At 43.8% G+C, this 18,018-nt stretch overlaps 1 protein-coding gene across 1 annotated transcript; it reads right to left on the bottom strand.

Moving 5' to 3' along the window:
* Positions 1–783: 783 nt before the first annotated feature.
* Positions 784–16,890, bottom strand: GRAMD1C (GRAM domain containing 1C; the record flags this gene model as incomplete). The annotated part of the gene is made up of 11 exons (XM_008950034.1): positions 784–861; positions 2,326–2,431; positions 3,217–3,327; positions 3,844–3,901; positions 5,436–5,615; positions 6,301–6,404; positions 8,117–8,259; positions 9,212–9,330; positions 10,103–10,249; positions 15,609–15,774; positions 16,809–16,890. Coding segments are annotated over 11 exons (1,294 nt in total), but the record flags the coding sequence as incomplete, so codon positions are not given.
* Positions 16,891–18,018: the final 1,128 nt, after the last annotated feature.

Below are 18,018 nucleotides of genomic sequence, written 5' to 3'. Positions count from 1 at the left end.
GCGAGCCGCAGCGCTGCGGGACAGACCGAGCCTCAGCCGCGGCCCGAGCCCTTAGGGCCGCTCCCCTTTCCCCTGGAAGGTACGAATGAGCGCGTTTTCCCTCTCTCCAGCCCCTCGGAAACGCCTGAAGGCAGAGGAGAAGGCGGCTCGGCGCCAGCGGGCTCGCCACGCCGGAAAGCTCGACCGAGGGAACACCGAGATGTCTCTGGGGGAGCTGGAAACATATGGCCGGAGGCAGACTGCCAAACCCCGCAGCGTGGGACAGCTTTGGCAGAGAGGCACCAGCCGTCCTCCTGTTCAGCTCATTAAGCTTAAAAATATTCACTCTTAAAAGATGGTGGCTTGTTTTACACAGTCCCCACGGCTAAAAAGAAAAAAGCATGTAAAGATCCTGTGGCTGGGAAACCACTACCTGTTCTTTTCCTCCAAAACGCTCTTCACTGAAGGTCATTTTTAAGTTGAGATAAAAAGCTGCAGCCTCATTAGAGACAAGCCCAGCTCGCTGCTGAGGGTGTTCTCCCCTCCTCCAAAAATTTGCAGGCTGGTTAGCTGGCAGTAAAACTGGAGAGACTCCCCAGGAGATGGGGCTGGCAGGACAGACAGATCACCAGGCTACAGGAATGCAGAACTCCGCTTCCTTCTTCCACAGACCTTTATTCCCTGCAGCTTTTCAGCCAAACAGTAAGGAGTCCAAAGGTGTCACAGTTACATTCCCTGCCCCACAAGTCCTCACACACACACATCTGCTCTCCCCAAGTCCTGACCAGAAAGCTGCTGTGGGCATTAACTCTCTGTCTTGCTGCTCTGTGTCCTGTTCAGGTGGTCGAAGCTTCTCTGGAGCATGGAAAGGGAGATCTTTAGCTGTGAAGATACAACCATCATACCCCTCCAGTTAGTCTCCTGCATAGGTGAGTGACATCACACAGATAAATTTCTCCTTCCTCCTTTTCTTTTCAACATTTCAAGCAATTTCCTCCCTGTTCCTATGAGCAGTAACCATACTCTGCTCTCCCAACAGCCCTACTGTCCACAGATCACCAACAAACCCAGTATGGCAAAGCCTGAACACCCACCACACAACAGCATGGCAGACAAGCCACCCCACTCACTTTTAGTCAATGTTCACAGCAAATACTTTTAAGGCATCAAAACATTCATTTCCTTGTAATAACTGGCCCTCCAGGTGCATTTCAGTGCACAAAATTCTGTTTAGATGGACAGCTCTCAGAAAACAAGGTAACAGGCACTAAGGTGTGTCATGACTTCCAGCCAAAAGTGTTATTTGGGATGAAAAAGGTTGTTGAATTCTCACTTTTTTTAATACTGTATATTCAAAAAAAAGAGTTTAACACTTCAGAACTAGGAATTGTTTGGGTAGTAAGCAGAGAAACTGAAAAGGGTGTGGAAATGAGGAAATTCATTTCTACAGTGAAATTTCCAGTGCTCAAGCTTTTTTTTTTCAGGCTGTGATCAAAATGGTTAATGGATTAATAGCAGTTTTGTGAGCAGAGACACCCATGAACAAGGAGTATAAAGAAATGGGTTCTTTTTCTACCCTCTTTTGGTGTGTGGGAGAACACAGAGCAAACTGGTGATGGATAGAGGTCTATGTGAACTCCCCCACAGCCTTCCCTAATGTAATAAATTTCTTCTGTCACATTTTAGGATTTATTAAAAAAATTTCAAAGTCCTGGACTTCAGGATCAGAGGGATACCACAGCATTCACATTTTATAGAGTGTCTGTAGTATCTAAGAGCTTGGAAGTGTAAGTTCCTGAGAAGGAGGATTAACCCCACAGGCTAGGGAGCCTCTCAGAAACAGAGTTTGCAGAATTTATTCCTTTTTCACTTGAGATTAGGTGGCCCTTAGATCCCAAGGCTAAATGAAGCTCTCACCCATACCTAGAGGTGTAGTGGGTAGCACAAGCCAGAATAAAGAAACCCCACCATGAGGTAGGAACATTATGGTTTGAGTCTTCTTAGAAAAAGATCTGTTTTGAATTACTGCAGTCTTTGCTTTGTGATGATTCAGAACTGCATCAACACATCTCATCAATACAGGTACTGGACAGGTTTAAGAATATGAACATGAATATTTAATTTTAGTTAAAAAAAACCCCAAACAACCACAACCCAGGCAACCCAAAACATCAGAAACATGAGCATTCCCTGTGTACCAAACTCAAGCTTTGGACAAAAAGGGTCAAGGAGTCATAAAAACTGTAGTTAGCAGCAGAAGACATCAGACAAAAGCTATGATGGCATAAGGCAGAAAACAATTTGCTGAGAACCAGGAATACCACCAGGAAGAACTGCCAGACCTACCTGCTCAAGCTTTTCAATTGAGTCTCTTAGAACACCCTTCATGTGTTTAACCTGTTCTTTATCATAGTGAGGGATCTCCTCTTTTGATACCATTTCTGGGGATATGCTGAAAGAGATGGAGATTACCTCAGACACATGAAACACACACCTCCAATGCCTTTCTAAAGGCAACTGCTCTCTGCAAGCATTACCCTGCCATTGCTGAATGCATCCTTTCCCAAAAGCCACATAAAAAAGCTGCCTCCAGCTGAATTCCAGTCCCTGTTGAAGATACTGCCTCAGACCTTTGCAGACAACAGCCACCAAGAACAAATGTTCCTGGGTTATGTCTACAGTGTAAGCTCTCACACTTCACAGGGCAAGGTCTTTCTTATGGAGAAAGTTACTCTCATCTGTTCCAAGATGATCACTGTGAGAGGTCACCACACTGCTTCCATACTCAAGAGAAGCAGCAACATCTGAGCCTCTTCCACATCTCTGCATGTAAGAGACACCTCACATGGAAGTTTGAGGAGGAGAGATTGAGCAGGAGACTCACAGAAAGAGACTAAGGAGCTAAATGAATCCTTAGGATTACATTTGAGATGCTGCTGGTACACAGAAGATGAAGTGAACACTGGTTCTGTGATCAGCACTGTGATATTCACAGCAGATGAGTCACAGGAGGGTGATAAATGCAAGCTAAGGTTAGCACTCCCCCAAAAAACAGCTTGTCAAAGGAGAAGTTTATTGCTGCAGGATGCAGTCAGGCATGTCACTGGATATCAGCACAGACCACAGAAGAGCAACCAGCCCCAGCAGCTTTTGAAAACTTACCACTGATTTTTATTGTTCAAAATCTATAGATTTAGCTGAGGAAGAAAGAAAGCAAAGGTTGTGAATTTAACTTACTTCAAAGAGCTTTCCTCCTGAAGCTGGACATGATAGAGGGACTGAGCTGCATGCTCTATCTTTGAGAGTTTGAGAAACAGTGTTATATTCAGCAAGACCAAGAGCAGCAAACTGTAGAGAGAAGAGAACAAAAAATCAAAGTCCTTAACAGTTTTGGTTGCAATGCTGCAGAAATAAGACCTTGGTTAAAAAACAGCTCAGAGAATCCTTCTAGAAAAAAGAAAAAGTGTGCAGCAGGGGCAACACTGACAATAAATATCTATCCAAACAATTCTTAGCAGTGAGCATTAAGCTGAGTAATAGCAACCAAGAGGAATGGCAACAATGGAGCTTTTAAAACTAAGAGTAAGTAAATTCTAGACTTTTTTTAAAAAATAGGATCAGACCTAAGAAAACCTGCAAGGTAGATTAGCTTGGCAGGTCAGCATTTGCATTCTGTGTGTCCCTTCTTCAGTCAACTCATTCCTCTCCTATCCCTGAGTGTTCCAGTCAAATTAGGTTAGGATCTGTCAGGCTACATGCAATGTTAACATGCACTACATCCATTCCCATGGAAGTGGGGTACAGGCAAGCAAAGACCAAGATCAGCTTGAGTCAAGGCACATTTTAATGCAAGTGAGTACTTACAAGACACTCATTACTACAATGATGGTGGTGGTCCTACTTACAGCATCTCTTTTCCTTCCTATAGGGCATGGAAGAGAAGGAGGTTAAAAAGTACTGAGGAACATTCCTAATGGATGCCTGCAGAGATATGTCAGTGCCCAGCATTTCACACAGAATAGCTCAACAGCTTCTGATGGAAAAAAAAATAACAGCTTGTGTGGGTGCACAGGATCAGCTCCAACATTCACCAAGGCATTGCTGCAGTCATCTCAGCCAAGTCAGCTGGCTGAGGCAGCTCTTCTGTCAGGAGCAGGTTTCTCCCTGCACCAGTGTGCTGGGGAGAACATGGTGCTGGGGAGAACATGGTGCTGGGGCACATTGACATTAAACCTGGAGAGCCTGAGAAGGCTACAGTCCATCCATCACTAACTCTCCCTCAGCACACATGCTCCCAGCCACACACGAGCAGAGACAGGCTGCCAAGTGGCTCTTCTCTGCTCGTCCTCCTGCCCACAACAGTCTGACAGTGTCAAATCAAGCTCTCCTGTGACTTGTCCCACCCTTACTGGCTTGGTTTATACATTTGCCTGAAGACAGCTTTCCAAAAGAGCATCTGCTATTCCTCAGGCAACAGGGACCAGACACTTGAGAGACAGGAAGTGTGCACGTCCTCTCCAAACTGAGCAGCAATTCCCTGCCTGCTCTTTAATCACCTGCTCTCCTAAAAGAGTTCTCTACAGGCACAGTTCCTGCCCTGGACTAAGTGCATACACCAAAGCTGCAGTGTATCCTGAGAGAGACACACTCACCTGAAAAGGTGAAGCAGCAGCAGCAAAATTAAGTAACCAGGAAGTAATCTCAGTTAGGTAAGAAGTCCATTACACATGCTGTTGATCCAAATGTTCTCTCAGTTCTATACTCAGTGTTGTCTCCCCCTTTAGGAAAGGAAGGAGCACTTGCTCCTACTTCAGTGTTTGCAATTCAACTTGTATCATGAAATCCCCCATTCTCTGGTACACATCAGTGCACAGATACCCCTCACCTCTGGAGGTGTAGCTCATACTGGATATGCTAGTGGCCAAGTCTGTCAGGCTGAGGGGCAGTGGAACTGCAAGAAATGCAGAGGTGACCCAAAAACTAGAGAAGCAGACTGGACATATACTCCTTAACATAAAATAAAACCCCTGAGGTGACAGGGTCAAGAGGTGAGTGATAAAGTTTAATCAACTCATGACTTGGGTGTGCAGTCATTTGAAGAAATAAAGCAATTTTCCAGCAGCTTTACAGAAGTAGGGTTAAATTTCCTTTCTGGTCCTATCTCATTTTCAATCCTTTGCAGGGACAGTGAAGCATGTTGAGTATTGGTTGCTTTTTGTTTGTTCTAGAATCAGAAGGTGAGATTAAGTTTGATTTTATGGGATACTCATAAAAATGACTATGCATGCTCCAAATCTATTCTATGCAAGCTTGAACACATTAAAGCATTTGCTGTCACACCAGTTAGATAAAGACAATGAGAGTAACATACGTGTAAGTGTTACCCTTGCACTCTTTTAGGAATTAAACCTTCTTGAACATACCTTCTGGAAAACACCTGACATAAAGTTTCCTACCTGTTATGGTGCCCTGTGGCTCCACTCCCAGGTCCCCAGGGGAGTGCTGGGCAGAACGTTTGGGAAGGGACTCTGCCAGGCCCCTGTGCAACGTGCGTCGCCTTCGCCTCAGGGCAACTAATTTCCCAGAGTCTTCTATAGATTGATTGATTGCATATTCCTCCAGGAGGAGATCTGATTCTGCAGTGGGGTAAGGAAAAAAAGAAAAAGGGGGGGTTTAATGAGTTGTCAAAAGTAAAGTCTAGCACTGAAGGCTTAAATTGTGAGCTATGGAGGGTGGCAGAGAGAGGAGTAAGGGCACACTCGAATAAATGGGCTTAAAAATCAAGTAATTGGGAAATTCCATCTTGACCTGTACCCCCTGTCCTACTTGCTAGAGGGCACTGAGTACACTTTTCAGAGCCAGTGGACATGCAGCCTGTGCAGGATGGTTTCAGGATGTTAGCAGTTTGAGGAGCACTTCCAGGCCCTGTTAGGCTGAGACTAGGAGCTGTGTTAGACTGAGCCTGCAGCAGTGACTGGCCAGGCTGTGAACAGACCCTGCCAGGGAGCTGCCAAGTGCCACTGCTTCTCTCCTCATGCCCACAGCCAAGGAAATGCTTAAAGATGGGCACAGGCAGCCCAGGAACAGCTTTCCTGCTGCTCTCCACCTTTCCTTCAGGAAGCAGTTATGACAAGGTGTACAAGAGCTACTGGTTAGCATGAGGCTGTGAGGGCTTGGAATTGGCAGAGGTATTGATGACAGGAACCTCCAACTTCCAGATGCCTTTGGCTTTGCCTTCTTTTCACACCATTCTTTAAGGAATCAAATCTGATAGACATGAAAACATGACTCCTTATTCTAGCACAAAGAAAAATGCCTCACCAAGTTGTTTGAAGTTTTCTTGTATTCCTCCCCAGGTATTCTTCTCAATTACAGACTTGACAAGGCCCCAGGGCTGTTTCTTGTACTTCACTTCTGCAGAAACCCTAATCAACAGAATGCAATAGTGAGAATGCTCTCCTAGGAGGCAGAGCAGCAGCAGAAAGCCCTTACTGGAAGCAGGCTCTGATGTCCAGACTCTGAAACACCAGCTGGAACTGCCTGGGCTTTCCACTTGGGCAGCACTTCCACTGAAGCAGGGGAGGAGACAGAGAGCAGCAAGGTGACCTGTCTAGCTCAAGCCTCAGGAGATCTGGATGTCCCAAGATATGGGAAACATCTCGAAGCATTTTCCTTCAGACTCAGACTAGCAGAGATTTTCTCTCCTCTCAAGTGTTCTCATTTTAACACACATTTAAAACAGGCTTCAGGCTTTCACATCACAAAGTCCTGCTTGTTACTCTGCATGCATACTCATGTCTCACACAGGCACTGCAATGGCAGCAGGGAAATTCATTATCACCACCCAGGCATCAAGTGCTCTGATCCTACCCTGAGTAGGCAGAAATTAAACTCTCTCTGTGATCAAGACCTGCCTTGCATTCCCCAGGTTGAGCTGATCAATGATGCTTCTAGAAGAGAAATGAACTGGAGCAGAATCCTTCAGAGGGCTGCTTCCAAAAGCTGAGTTAATCCCAGAGGTTTAGTCCTTTGGGAATTATTAAACCCAAAGGTTTGTTATTTATTGTCCTTCACCAAGGACAAAAGGGTAGCCCATTGTTTTAGGTAAAGAACACTGACTGTCCTAAAATAAGAGACTTTTTCCAGCATTCTCCTATAATCATCCAAACCAGTGCAAGGCCACTGAGCTTCTAGTCTCACAAAACAGCATCTTGCAGTTTCTGAGCCATTTTAAATGCAGTACAAAGCCAGCTGTAACATCACTATGCACTTTTTGGTCTATGCATGTGCTCTGGGCACCATATTGAAAGCCAGGTTTTTCCTCTCACCCTAAGGTTGCCATGTGTCCCAGATAAAACAAACATAGCCCTCAAAGAGGAAAAATGACTCACCCAAACCCTAAAAATCATCCAGAACAGTTGTTCAAAGGCCTCTCTTCCCTTCTCCTCCCAGTAGAGAGGGAGCCTTCAGCACTTTCATAGCCTGAGATACACCAGAATAAAATCCAGGCTTGCTTACCTTTCCTGGGTACTGATGAAGTTTTGAGCTAACAGGTCTTACTGGGGACAGCACAAAAGCTACCAAGGATTACATAGTCATAATGTCAGACAGATGCACTGAAGGTGGAACTTGATCCCTTCAGGCATTTTTAACAAATGGGAGAGGAAAGAGAAGTGCCTTTTAAAATTCTCCTATCTAGGTAGAGTTTAATAATGAAGTCTGACTTGCTTGAGCACCCAAAAGTAGGTACTTACTTTCTGCCCAGCACCCTCCTGTGAAACCATCCTCCTCCACCGGCCCTTAGCAATGAAATCTGGGAAACTGTGTAATGAAACATCTTGGAGAGTCTGAACTTATCCCACTCCCTCAGCTGCACTCAGAACCACAAGGCTGGTCAGAACCCAGATCCATCTTAAGAGACCAGTTCTGTGCCTCAGAGACAACCTCAAAATTTGCTTCTCACCGAATTAACAAGCTCCGAATCCAGCAGCCGTGAGACAGGAGATAACCCAAGCTTATTTTCTAGAAGACATCCCCAGCTTCAAGAGAAGCTGACCTCTATGCTGTTGGCAGGTCTTTTGATAAGCACAGTTCAACACAGAGGCCTTGGCTTCTCCCCCTCCCCCCCAGGGCTCACCGTAGCCGACACTTGTGGCTGGAGGTGCGGCTGATGCAGTATCTGTTCACAGTGTAGAAGTAGTCGTGGTAGGGGACATCATGGGTCAGCACCTCAGCATCCACCTGGTAGGACTGACCTTTCTGGCTCTGCTTATGCAGGATCTACCATAAAAGAGAGTAAAAATTAAGGTAGATCCATGGTACCTGGATTGATTTTAGATTGAGGGGGTTTTGGTGATTTGTTTTGTTTTGTTTTTCTTCTTTCAGCCTGAATTCCTTAGGTTAGATCAGCCAACTCCAAGTGAACTAGCAGTAGAGACAAAGCCTAAATAACCACAATAAAATGTCAGTTAAGCACAGATGGGAGTGGGGAAAGATGTCCCCTGCTGGAGCCAACACAGGCAGCAGCAGTCCTTCCCCACTGCCACTCCAAGTCCCAAATGAAAGGCTGGCCACGGACTCATGACCACAGCTCCTCTCTGGGACTGACCTATGACACCTTGCCCAGAGAAGAATGACAGAATGGTTGAGACTGGGAGGCACCTCTGGCTGTCACCTTGCCCAAGGAGGGACATCTAGAGCTGGTTGCCCAGATGGCTTTCCAATCTCTTCACAGAAAGAGATGCCACAAGCTCTATGGACAACCTGTTCCAGTGCTCTAGCTGTTCAGAGGGAATGACCTGCGTTTCTATCTGTGCCCATCACCTCTGCTTCTGTCACTGGGCACCACCAAAAAGTGTGGTCTTTGATGAAGACCTGGCTCAGTCTTCTTTGCACCCTCCCTTCAGATACCTATATACATTTTAAGATTGCCCCTGAGCCTTCTCCACCCTCAGCAGTCCCAGATCTCAGCCATTTTTCATAGGACATGCTCCAACCCCTTAGTCATCTTAGGAGCTATTTGCTGGACTCTTTCCATCTCTCTCTCATATTGGGAAGCCCAGAAACAAGACACTGAAAGCACTTCAGTGCATCTTTTCACCTGCCAGTTCCTAAAAGATGTTAAGCTGCAAATCTACCTTCAGCTCACTCAACTCTAATCCATGGTCAGATCTCTGACCTCTCCCTTCTTTCAAAGGCCACCAGACACACACACCCCCCACACACCCAGTACCTGCTTTTCAGTTGCAGTTGTGAACTTCCCACAAAGTGGATTGTTAATTGTTACAGTGTATGTCAAAGTCCTCAACTGATTGCCACTGGAATCTCTATTCCAAGGGGTTGATACAGCATCTAGATGAGAAATGATGCAAAAAATCTCACATGGTTTTGTCTCTGCCCTTTCATATCTTAACAGCTTAAAAATAGTGATGGGGGAAGAGAGAGTCTAAAAGTTAGAGGGTTATTTTCCAGTAAAAGAGAAAGTTGTAGTTCACTGATGAACAAAGGGGGAGGCACTGAGGAGCTGAACCTGAGTCTATTAAAAGAAACTTGATGGTGAGAAGACTAAGCAATTAAGTGAAAAGATGTAATTTCCCACCTGCTTTAAGTTGAATAAATTCACTTAGTGTTATCAAAAGCTTCTGCCACTTTGCCTTCCCAGCTAACACTGCATAAATATTACCCTTTTGGACTTAATGTTTCAGTTCTTACAATCTCAGTGAATAAAATTTACTCATCCAGAAAATTAAAGCCTGTGAGTATGGTTTAAATGGATGCAGTGATTTTGCCTCTGTGTCAGCCATACATATTTCACTATTTCTAGGCTAAAAATGTAACCAGAAGTACCCCACAGAATGCATCAACTTAATAGCCTACACAAAATTCTAGGATTAAGGTGCCATTTTGTGATGCATTGAAAAGAGGTTTTCATTCCAAAATATCACTGCTCTACAGAAACAACAGGCTAGCTTTAAATATCCTCTCATAGCACAACTTTAAAGCTTCCAAATTCTTTTAAAGCAAGGAGCAACTTAACATTCATTAGCACTATTTAACATTTCTCAGAGACTGAAATTTTCAGGATAGTTTGCAGCACATCCAGAAGGGAGGAGAGTGTTATTACCTACTATACTCCTGGAACTGAGGAACCTCTGCATGAAGTGAGAATTGGTGAAAAGGATTTCAAACATCTTGTCTGCAGTGATGTGGAAAACTCTGTTTATAAAAAGCCTCCCATAAACATCATCCTCAGAGACAGGCTCCTTCACTGCTAGGGAAAGGCAGAGAGATCAGGTTAAGAATGGAACAGTATTAAAATGAAATCTTTATCATATTCTAAGCTTTATTACAGCTCAAATCCTTCCCAGGCTTGCATCAGCACTTGTTTCAGAAGCCCAGCAATGAGAGCAGCACCATTTGGTAGGTTGATTGTCTTCAGAAGCAAAGTCCAAAGTTGATTTTCAACACCCATTCCCCCTGGCAATTTCCCTGTGCAAACAATCTGATAATCAGCATCATAATTTTGCCTTCAGGATTCTACTAATCCTATAGGAAACATGCAGAAGACAAAAAGCATAATCTGAAATAATGTGTGTGATTATTGTACAAAGAACAGGTCATGGAAGTATGTGTGATTTTCTTCCAACATGTGTTCCCAACAGCCAGTCTCATGTGACCAGCATGACAAATCTATGCAAAAAGGACATTTACAGCAGTGAAGCCACACTCATGGCTAGTTTCACAACTCTTTTTAACCAGGTAGATCCCCAAAACCTTCCTCATGCTGTTCCTCCCTCCATACCCATTTATAAAAGGAATGCAAGAGGTGCTCTGCTCCATTTTCCAGTCCTGAAAAGTTCACTAATGTGTTTAATCCTTGTGCCCTACTTCAAAACCACCACCAGGCACCCCAGTGGGGTTCTGTGGCTGCTGCCTCTTGGTTGCTGGCATGACTCAACTTGTGGTTGTCTCAGCCACTCTTGCAAGAGATAAGGGACAGAAATATAACCCTAGAGGGCAAGCAGTTTCCTATACCAACCCCAACTCCATCTGCTTTAGAAACAAATCCATTTTAAGCTATAATTATCAAAACTGAGCCCTACACGTTACTAAAATGAAACAAAAGAACCTGAAAATAAATCTTGCAGAAGCCAGACAGAGATCAGGACACCTAACCTTCCAATTTATGCAAAAAAATGCTCAGAGGCAGCCTGAATATCAAGCTATAGTTCACAGGCTGCCTATAGGCTAAGGTTACAGGACTTAAAGCATGACTGACTGGTAGCAACCTGTACTGATAAATGCAAATGCAGCAACTAAACACCACAAGAGTCCCCAGAGAAATCCAACTCTGGCTCTGAGCACACCTTCTCTGGTGTTGCTTCCAGCCTGCTAAAAGTCCCTGTTATCTGTCTCCAAAAAAATGTTCTCTTTGAGCTAATCAAACTTCAATGTAGGAGCCCAGAACTGAAGCACGAATGGCACGTTTTTGTGCTTGCACACAAGATGGGCTTCCCTCCCATGCCATGCTCTGCTTGTGCCATTTAAAGGCCATACAGCTGGGAGGTGGGACAGGCAGCAAGTGTGTCCTTCACAAGGTCTATTTAACCAGGCAGTATGCAGGCAAGACATGTCACAATGCAGATTCTGCCATGCTGGAATGTTCTGTAGGAAGTCAGCAGCTTTGCCTGGGTTTTCAGCTGATATTCACTGTATTTCTTCTGAGAGCTGAGCTTAATTCCAGCAAAATGCAGTCTGAGTGAACTGTGAAGTTTGACCTCAACAGGTAATTCAAACCTAGGTGCTCTGGTTGACTCTTACTCAGCTGGACCTTGAGATGGCCAAGGAATATGCTATGACTTAGAAAAACCCCACACACACCACAACCACACCAAAACCTCAAGGCCCAGACAGATGATGAAGTCACCACACAGGAGATAAGCTTTGACAGCTATTTGTGGGTGTCTGAGCAAATAAAAGATCATACAAGTCACCTTTGCCCCAGTGAGGTTTAGCTAACTAACATACCTTTATGTTCATCTGCAATGCCTGAGGACAGCTACAGTGGTTTTGGTGATGTCAGGTAATTTAGTAAGCCACAGCAACTCAGGATATGCACAAAGCTTAAGGTGTAGAGCTTGCTACTGAGATATTTCACTCTTCAAGCATGTCTGTCCTCTCTGTACTGAGTCTTAAGCAAGAGCAGCCATGAGTCCACACCAAACCAGCTGTTAGTTGACTCACCTACACTATTTTTATCTAATCATGCCTCTCATTAAGAATAGTCAATGAAATGCCAAGTGCATGAGAGTATCTGAGGAAGTCTGAACCACTTGTCTCTGCTACTAATAATGTTTGTCTCCTGTTTTGTTTGTTTAAACTCACAGAAGTAAACCTCCCAGCCTTTTATTCATCTCCATATTAGAGCATCATCAATTTTACCTAGAACTGGCTCAGAAATACTGTTTAGGAACAAAATGTTTTGTGCAGGTGTCTAGATATCAGTCTCCTTAATTTCTAGTGTTCTTCTAACCCCTAAGCAGCATGCAATTATCAACCACTAACTCTCCTAGCCTGAATAAATTTATAGATTGATTTGAGCTACTGCTTGATGAGAGAATATGAGATTATTCTGACCTTAGGGTAGGAAACTAAAAATCCAGAAGAGCTGTATTATCTAGAGTGTCCTGGTTCAGCCCAAAAACAGCAAGTCTGCTCCCTCCCCCACTACTGCCTTGCACTTCATAAGGTCATTTTCACCACTGCAAAAAAAAAAAAGCTGTGAAACCAAGTTTGAATGTAACACCACTATGTGGTTGCAGAGGTTTGAAAACATCTGCAGTGCAAAAAGACAAAAAAAAATGGAGGGGGAAAAGGGGGTGAAGAAAAAAGAAAGTTCTTAAAATTCCTATTAGCAACTAATAGTCTGAAGTTAAAGACACACTACAAGCAAATTAAGAAAGATGAATTGATAAGAGCAGAGGTTATCAAATTAATACAGCTGATTTTTCCACTCAGTGCTGGGAAAGGATTAGGAGGGGAAAAAAAGGATGTATGTGAATCTTGGCACTGCTGAGGATTTCTGTACCACTGGGGATGTGGAAAAACTTGCACACTGCAGGAAGAACACACAGGATGGAGCCTTTAACCAGATGCACCTGAAAGCAAGTCCATAAAGCCACTTCCTAGAGGGAACATGTTCCAGACACCATCTATTTAAAGACTGTATCAACAGTATTAGCCAAAGAACTCTCCTATCCCTTAAATAAACTAACTCAGGGAAGTACTGTGGAAGTACTGTGACCATGCTAGCTTTCCCCAGTTTCACAAGATAAAAAAAGTGCCTTCTGATAACTCCAACATATCCCCTCCAAACCCCAAAGCAACAAATAATTAGTAGTTATATTTTGTTGAATAGATGTGCTTTCAGTATTTTGATTAAAAGGCCAGGAAGATAACAGGGCTACTCTTCCTTGTGTACACTGATATAGCCAAAATTTAATATCCTGGGGGAAGGCAAACCACAAACAACCAGGGCTGAGCTAATTTCAAGCACTCTGTATTTCATTTTCTGCCCCATATCTGCAAGAAAAGTCAAGTGACCACTGTACCTATCTCACAGTGCAAGCAGTTATGCTCTCCTGCAGACCACACATTTAAGGTGGTTATTAAAACAATTAAAACCAACACAGTAAGTCTGTCAAGTTATGCAAAGAGATCAGGAATTCATGATACACAGTAAAGACTGTTTTCCAATTTCCTGCTTCCCCCTTCTTTCTTTGAAGTATTTCATGCTGCTGAACATTGTCATTGGGAAAAATCACAACCCCCCCCTCCCCAAAACCATCCCTAATTACAACAGAATGATTTGAGGAAATTCAGAATCTGCTGGCTCCATTTTAGGAAGACATATTCTGTGCTTGAACTATGCTGAATTTTAGAAGTGAGAGCACAGATATTCAGTTTTAGCTTAGCCAAACTTCTGTCCCAGCTTGAGATTTATCCTCCAAGTTGTGAAACCCATGAAAAGCACCAAGAAGCAGTTCAGTAGGCCAGTGGTGCACAACAAGACCCACACTCCCCACCCCCTAAGTAAGCAGAGAACTGCTTTGGGCAAGGGAACTAGTGTTGCTAAGGCTCTGGCATTCCAGCTTTGGATGTCAGGTGGACCTGGAATGGAGAAAAAGTGCTGAGCTTGCCCCTCATGTTATTTGTCAGGGGACACCCCCTCATGGGCAGCCTGATTATGAGCCAGAGGACACAAAAGGAATTAATTGCATGGGTAAACCTTTGCCATGTGGGAAAGCCAGTTTCATCTGCAGGGAGGAATTCACCTTGTAAGCATATGGGGCAGCTGCAATAGAAAACAAGAGAAACAGAAAGGGAAAAAAAAATCTAAGCATAAAGAAGTGAATCTGAAAAGATTAATGTTGTGGAACTAGAAAATCCTGCTCTGAACAAAAAAAGACTCGTCTGGAGGGAGGGAGGAGAAATAAGAAAAGCAGCATGAAGGCAGTTCTCTTTTTATTAAAGAGACAACTCCAGCTCAATAGGCTCCATTTACTCAACATCACAAATGCAGGGATGACAGGGAGGATTTACTGCTATCACTCAGGCAAACAGCAGCAGGAAAGAGGACTGTTCTCAATCAGTTTTGCTGGAGATCTTTGCCATAAAACAAAATCCAGAGAGAGAAGAGAGATGCAGCACCAAGAGAGCAAGGAAACTGCAAGGTATTTAAAACAAAGGCCAAAACTTTCTGCTACTGTAAAAGATAAATGAACTCAGTTAAATGAACCCATTCAGGCCAGCAGGTGATGAAATTAAGGTCTCTTTTTGCATGGGAAAGAAATATTCAGCTGCCACAGAGCACACTGATACTGTTAAGCTTTTCTACACCACCACAAACTTTGGAACCCATTCATGTTGTGCACACATTGGCATTTTAAAGGTGTGTAGAGTCCCAAACTGGGATATTTAACAGAACATCCAGCACAACTTCAGTGAGCTGTATGATGGACTACAGCCCTTTGGCATAGAAGAGATCCAAGATGTGTTAAGGTTTTTCATCTTCAGCCCAGATTCAGAGTATACACAGGACACTCCTGAAGGCTGGGAAGTTGTCTTTGCCTGGATTTTCAGCAAATTCTTCAGTTTACTCCATCAATAACAAAGCCCTCATGCCTTCAGAAAGTAGAAGTGCAAAGAAAAGGGGATGTAGAGGGTGAGGGAACCTTTCAGGAACTGGAGAACAATCTGAAATGTTTCTCCTCAGTTCCCAAGAAATTAAAACAAAGGTCTTTAAAGCTTTTTAATTTCCTGTGAGACCATGGGAAATGAGCAAACACCACCATATTGTCAAGAAACTTTTTTTAGTTTAAGCTGTTAAGAACCCTTTACCCAAAGGAAAAAAAAAAACAACAAAACACACCACAAACAATTTGTTTTTGTTCTAAACACTCCCAACAGCAACTTTTTTTTTTTTCTCCCCAGTAAGCAAGATAAAAAGATGGTTTTGCTACAGTTCCATGAAGCAAATAAGCTTCATAAGATCAGGAAGTTCTCTAACTTGTTCCACAAGTGAGATGGGATCTGTAAGACAACCTGAGTCTGGTGTTCCAAAGATTTACCTTCTTCACTATCTGAGGCACTGCTCTTCTCAGGAAGATTTTCATTCTCATTCAGGTCCAAGGACTTTTCTGAAGATCTGCTCCTGGTTAGCTTAAGAGATTTTCTTTCTGAAGATGGAGGAGGGCTCTTCTTTATTTGCTTCTCACTTGGGGATTCCTCCTCCACCTGTAACAACCAAAAGGGAAAAAAAAAACCATCAGTAATCACAGACCATTAAAAAAAAAAAAAGGAGGAAGTTACTTTGGAAGAAGAAAACCATATAAAGGAAGCCACAAGCTCTATCTGCTCAACTACTGGCCAGTCAGGCACTTATTTCCCCCTTGTTCCCCTACCCCAGCCAATCTCCCTTCCTTTTTATTTCAGTCTTTCACTTTACCCTGCTAACAAGGCACAGGGTTACTCCCCTGGACTCTTATACCAAGAGCTGCCTTTACAGGGACAGTTTACTCCCCATCCAATCCCCTTACACCTAACTGCACAGTCTGGTCCCCTTCCTTGCATCAAAACTAGCACTTATAAACTCATTAACCTAATACAGATTATTTACTTTTTATTGATCAGGTTAGTTTTTTCCTGTCAGTTGAGCAAGGGTCCCACAATCTTGAGGGGAAGGACAATGAAACAGGCAGGGCCTCTCTTTTTCAGCAAGATCAGATCACCTCAGTTGTATAGTTGAAAGGTGTTATTATTTTGTAGGGTTCCATTACCCTTTGACACAAAAAAAAAAAGCTTTAAACCACTGTCTAGAGCCAACCTGCCTATAAAATGTCACTTCTCAATGGAGTATCACCTGCCACCTCCAGTACAGGAGCAGGAAACCTCACAAAACATCAGTCACTTGAATCAATGATGCAACACTTAACCCTAAACTAGAATAACTGGTGGCTAAGCTTACCTGCCATTGCACACTTCAGGGAAGTCATTTCTAGTGAAACTGTATGCACAGGGTTCATACACCTCAAAATGCCACCCAAAATCTTGGCTACTAGCTTCAAATCAGTTTTCACTCTAAACTTCTCAAAGCTCCCATCACCTCCAGTGGCACAGCTGGGATCAAGGGGAGCACAACTACAACAAATAAGATCAGGCCTCCTCAGCTGAGCAGTTCTGCTTCACCTCCATCATCCCTAAAGATTATTCAGCATTGACTGGAAAAAAAAAAAAGCCAGAGCATCCCTACTTGAATAGTCATCATGTACCTCCTCTACTTCCTGGCTTTTTTCAAAATAAAGACCATCTACTTTTTCATGCCACTGTAGGCCATCAGCAGAAAGTGGGCAGCTGGAAAAGAGAGACAGGCATGAATGTGACTGCACTATAAGCAGGCAAAAATACTCCCTCAAGGACAAAAGGAAGACTGCAGCAGAAAAGCAGATCAATGAATAAATGCTCCTACTGACAGGAGCTACCCATGTCTGAAGTTACACTCAGCCACACAACAGGAACTAGGATGGAACCAACATCTCCATGTCAAAACACTCCACCCATACAGATGGAAGTCAAGAAGGAGCCAATTGTTGTAAAACTGCCTAACAATGGACACAGAGCCAGCACAAATCCAAGGAACTCTCACAGCATTTTGATGACAATTAGGGTTCTGGTGAAGGAGTGGAGCTCCCACCAGGAGTGTAAGAGCAGCCACCAAGCCATGAGCAGAGAAGGAAAGTCAGGCTCAAGTCAGGAGACAAGACCAACAGACTCATGTCAGGGAAGAGGAGATTCCTGATGAGGCTTTTGGAATAACTCATCAACTCAAATACAGTCTTCTTGGGGTTTTTGGCTTGGAGCTGTGGGGTTTCCTGTTTGGATGGGGATTTTTTTAGGAGGGGGTTGTTTGCTTTTTTTAAATACACTAAAGAGTAATGATTTAAAGATCTGTCAGCTGGAATTAGAGATATGTGATTTCTTCCCTATGCACATTTATCTCCTGAGCTAGCCCAGCACTGTTAAACTCTGTGCCAAGGCCCTTCTGCAACCAGCATGCTCTAGGACTGGAAGGCATCCCCTACAAGGAGTGGAGAAAAGATGATGGTTGAAAAGACAGGCACTAAATTGGTTCCAAAATTGAGATGAACTCCACTTAGAGAAGCTGACAAGGCATTGCTGGTGTTACACACAGGCTTCCTTTCATCAACTGTGGACATCTATTGACAATACTTTTCACAAGACAGGCCAAGTACTGTAGACAACCCCTCCATTATTTCACATCTGAGGAGAGCTTTGGGACTTACTGTGTCTCCCAGAGCAGTGAAGGAGAGGTTAAGCGTCTTTCCCTCCAGCCCTTGGAAGGTGATGAACTGTGTTTTGTGTCATCAGTGCAGTGGGTTTTGACAACTGCATTCTAAGAACTACTGCCTCCTCTGCTTGCCCCTGTGCCTCTACAAAATACTCTGTAATCCTGGGGCTGGG

This window comes from Merops nubicus, unplaced genomic scaffold (genome assembly GCF_000691845.1).
Source record: "Merops nubicus isolate BGI_N331 unplaced genomic scaffold, ASM69184v1 scaffold27261, whole genome shotgun sequence".
Taxonomy (NCBI): Eukaryota; Metazoa; Chordata; class Aves; order Coraciiformes; family Meropidae; genus Merops; species Merops nubicus.
This window is presented reverse-complemented; position numbering and strand designations above follow the sequence as displayed.